Below are 3,598 nucleotides of genomic sequence, written 5' to 3' on the forward strand. Positions count from 1 at the left end.
AGTACAACTTACATAAAGAAGCACAATGATAAATTACTACACGAGCTAATAAAAAGACTTTTCTCGTTTCTAATTGGATTTTGGTCGTATTAGTTTATACATGAAGTTTTGACTTTGAAACTTCAAAGTTATCGAGCATTTAATAGCCCAAAATGGTACGAGTAGATTTTTGACTTTGGAACTCTCCTTTTTTTATTTCTTATTTCAAAGCCCGAGAGAGTTGACCTTGGGCTTCCAGCCAGACCAGATCACCAGACAATAGACACCATCTCCAACTCAATTGGTCCAAAGTCTCTAAACTTCTAATTCTGTGTGTAGAAAAAAAATTTAAGGTCTCTTTTAAATTTTTGTAGGAACCTCGTGTTATAGAGAGCCACAAAGGATTGTCACGTTTTAAATATTACTCCACAATTGTAACACACAAGTACTTTGTACTCCGTAGTTCGTATTGTACTATCCATAGTGTCCATAGAACATGTACTTATTCCACAAAAAAAAGATAATCATAGTTTGGTTCAGAAATTAAGGCCTTCATTAATTTCTTCATCTAAATTTACTGCTCACTATAAAATACTGTCCTGAAGACCTGAATTCAGTTATAGTCTTACAGAATGTTACATACTGTTGAAGCCATTTGTATATTCAGGACCAGGATATACAATATACATCATGCAAATACCAAACAACTGCTAAGTGCTAATATGATTGTTGTAATATTGCAGTATCTCACTGCTAATGTACAGCTTCATTACCTTTTACTTTTAAGAACGAACCTTGCTGGACTAAACGGACTAAGATCAGCAATACTAGTTTTACCGGCAATAACAAGTTCAGCCAATGCAGCTCCTGTTGCTGGCCCATTAAGGATGCCCCAGCAGCTATGCCCAGTTGCTACGAAGCATCCTTTCATGCCCGGAAGCTCACCAATTACTGGAACACCGTCATCAGTGGATGGCAAGAAACATGCTTGCTCTGCTGTAACCTGTGCTTCCCCTTCCTTTAAATGTGTGGAAACATTCCCGGCCACTTGTTTGAGGATTTTTATTGATTCTGGATTGGGTGTAACCTGCTCCGGATCATCTGGCACCTCCTCTGTTGATGACATCCCACAAATGTACACCTCACCTGTGAAAGAATATTATTTATGATAAGCCATCACATGATTAGCCAAGCTTCAGCAGTGAATTACATGCCTTAAAACAATTTGAATCTTCAACAATGAAATTACTCAATCTTGCCTAAATCGATTGTTGATCATCCCCCTGAATCGATACTTAATTGCTCACTTGATGCGTAATCTTATAATATCAGAAATAGCAAACACCTTAACAATGCTACTAAAGGCACTGATGCACTAGCATATACTCTGTATGTTCAAAGAGACTAGATTGAACATATGGTGGCGATGTAACTAAGAGAATGAAAGTTCCTTATATTAATGTATTGAACATTGATCCCAAATCAAATGTGACATTCACTACTACATATATTGATATATGTAGTGAGTATACCAACCATTCACTGATAGTTCAATACTCACTACTTTTAGTTAAAACATACAACTCCACTATATTATGCAGTATTCAATGTGCCATAATTCTACTATCTTAAACCGGCAAGGGGAACAAAACGACCAAAACTCGGCCGTTGAGATACACAATAGCTACGATGTCTTCAATCGAGACCGAAACCTAACTCATCAATAGAAACAAAATTAAGAAAATTTACCATAGCATCCCACACTTCAAGAATAATTCACCAAAATATGGCATTATGCCACTATGCTAATACAAGTAAAATCACAAACACACCTAAAAATAATGACATTGTAAAATTGTAACTTATGACTTAATAATCAATAATTCAATAATCAAATATTGACTTTATAATGCAATAATCAAATTAAGAATGCAATAATAAAGATAGAATTAGCTATACCAGTGGGCCGAGGATAGACTTCAGGGTCCATGGGCCTACCACCATGGGCTGGATAATAAGTGAGAAACAACGCATGAGGCGAGATAAGATCAGGCTCTTTGGGCTCTAGAACAATACTATGGGCCTTAAGCCCATAAACTCTAAACAACGAAGACACTAAAGCCAACTTAGAAGACCAAGGCCCAAGAGCCAACACAACCGAGTCAGCATAAAGAACTCGTCCATCATTCAAAACAACCGAGTCAACTCGCCCTTCATCCTTTTCATCAAAACCAACTTCATCCACCCTCCCAATCACCACCTCTGCTCCATACTTCTCCACCGCATTCGTCATCAAACACCTCGTGAACAACTGGGGGTGCACTTGGGCCGTCGTTTGGGCCGTCCCAATGGGCTTCGATTTCTGGGCTGGCCCATCTACCCATGACGGTAAATTCTTAACATTACTACTGGGTTTACTATGAGACTCATCAATTGCCACGCTTAGGGTGTCCAGTGGACGGTAACCGTAGGATGAAGGCCCATCAAGCTCATCGGACAATGAACGGTGGAGATTGAAGCTGGTACGTGCGAGGGAAGAGAGGGGCCCACCGTCGCACCAATCTAAGGCCAGGAATCCACCGGCTTTTCCGGAGGCGGCGCATGCGACGGAGGACTGTTCAACGACGGTGACGGAGGCGCCGTTTTTGGCGAGAAAGTATGCCGTGCAAACTCCGATGACTCCGCCGCCGCACACCACTACTTTGAGCCGCCGGTCATCGCCGGTTCCCGGTGGTTTGGACATGTTCGGAGTGGATAAGGAGCAACGTATTGAGGTGGCGATTAAGGGTTTGGAGTAAGGAGAGAGGAAATGACGAAGTTTTGTTTTTGTTAATGGGGATGAAGAAATTAATTTTGTTTCCATTTTTTTTTGTTTTCCCTTTTTTTCACCATTTTGGATTTCTGGAAGAAGCGTTGCTCTGGAAGAATGGTGATTTGACACGTGGAATAAGTTGGATTTTGTTGATACGGGTTTAAAGCCTGGACTGTTATTTGGGCTGAATCTGTAAATTTAAATGAAGGGTCTTTTGGGCTAATATATTTGGGCCTTATGGCTGATTAATTTGTATATTCAGCTCTATTGGGCAATGTATATCAATTCAATTTATATTTGTAAAAAAAAAACAACATTGGTAAGGTAAGATAAATTGTTGTATCAAGCTAAGCACTCCACACGGAACGATTATAAGGTTGAATATCAGCTTAAAAGTTTTGGTTTAACTAGGCATTCGTTCGTACCAATCTTTCTCATTTGTCGTCCCTAAAGATCTTTTTAAAACAATTTTAACATTTATTATCAAAATTTTAATTTATAAGTAAGATATTCATTTACATTCAAATCATTTTTCACCACATATTAAGTGAAAATCCATTTAATTCATATAAAGTATGTATTACAAGTTTCTTTTTTTCAAGTCTACCATGTCAAGGTAATAAACATTTAAATTTGGTCAACTTTGAGAAACCAAGGGAGTTTAGGCATTGAATTCTTTCTATCTATTATTAAAGATGAACAATCTAAATTTTGAAACAGTGCTTTGAGTGTTGGTGTAACATAGTGATGTAGATCATTGACCCCCCAGATAAAAGGGGTTGGGACTAGCGCACTAAAGCGACAACC

At 38.6% G+C, this 3,598-nt stretch overlaps 1 protein-coding gene across 1 annotated transcript; it reads right to left on the reverse strand.

The window, feature by feature from the left end:
- Positions 1 to 465: 465 nt before the first annotated feature.
- LOC110682357 (putative oxidoreductase TDA3) lies at positions 466 to 3,141 on the reverse strand. Its single transcript, XM_021858689.1, has 2 exons — positions 1,939 to 3,141; positions 466 to 1,125 (listed from the first exon to the last, which is right to left on the reverse strand). The coding sequence occupies exons 1-2, from the start codon at positions 2,840 to 2,842 to the stop codon at positions 749 to 751; spliced, it is 1,281 nt and encodes a 426-aa protein (XP_021714381.1). The 5' UTR covers positions 2,843 to 3,141; the 3' UTR covers positions 466 to 748.
- Positions 3,142 to 3,598: the final 457 nt, after the last annotated feature.

Source organism: Chenopodium quinoa, unplaced genomic scaffold, assembly GCF_001683475.1.
Source record: "Chenopodium quinoa cultivar QQ74 unplaced genomic scaffold, ASM168347v1, whole genome shotgun sequence".
Taxonomy (NCBI): Eukaryota; Viridiplantae; Streptophyta; class Magnoliopsida; order Caryophyllales; family Amaranthaceae; genus Chenopodium; species Chenopodium quinoa.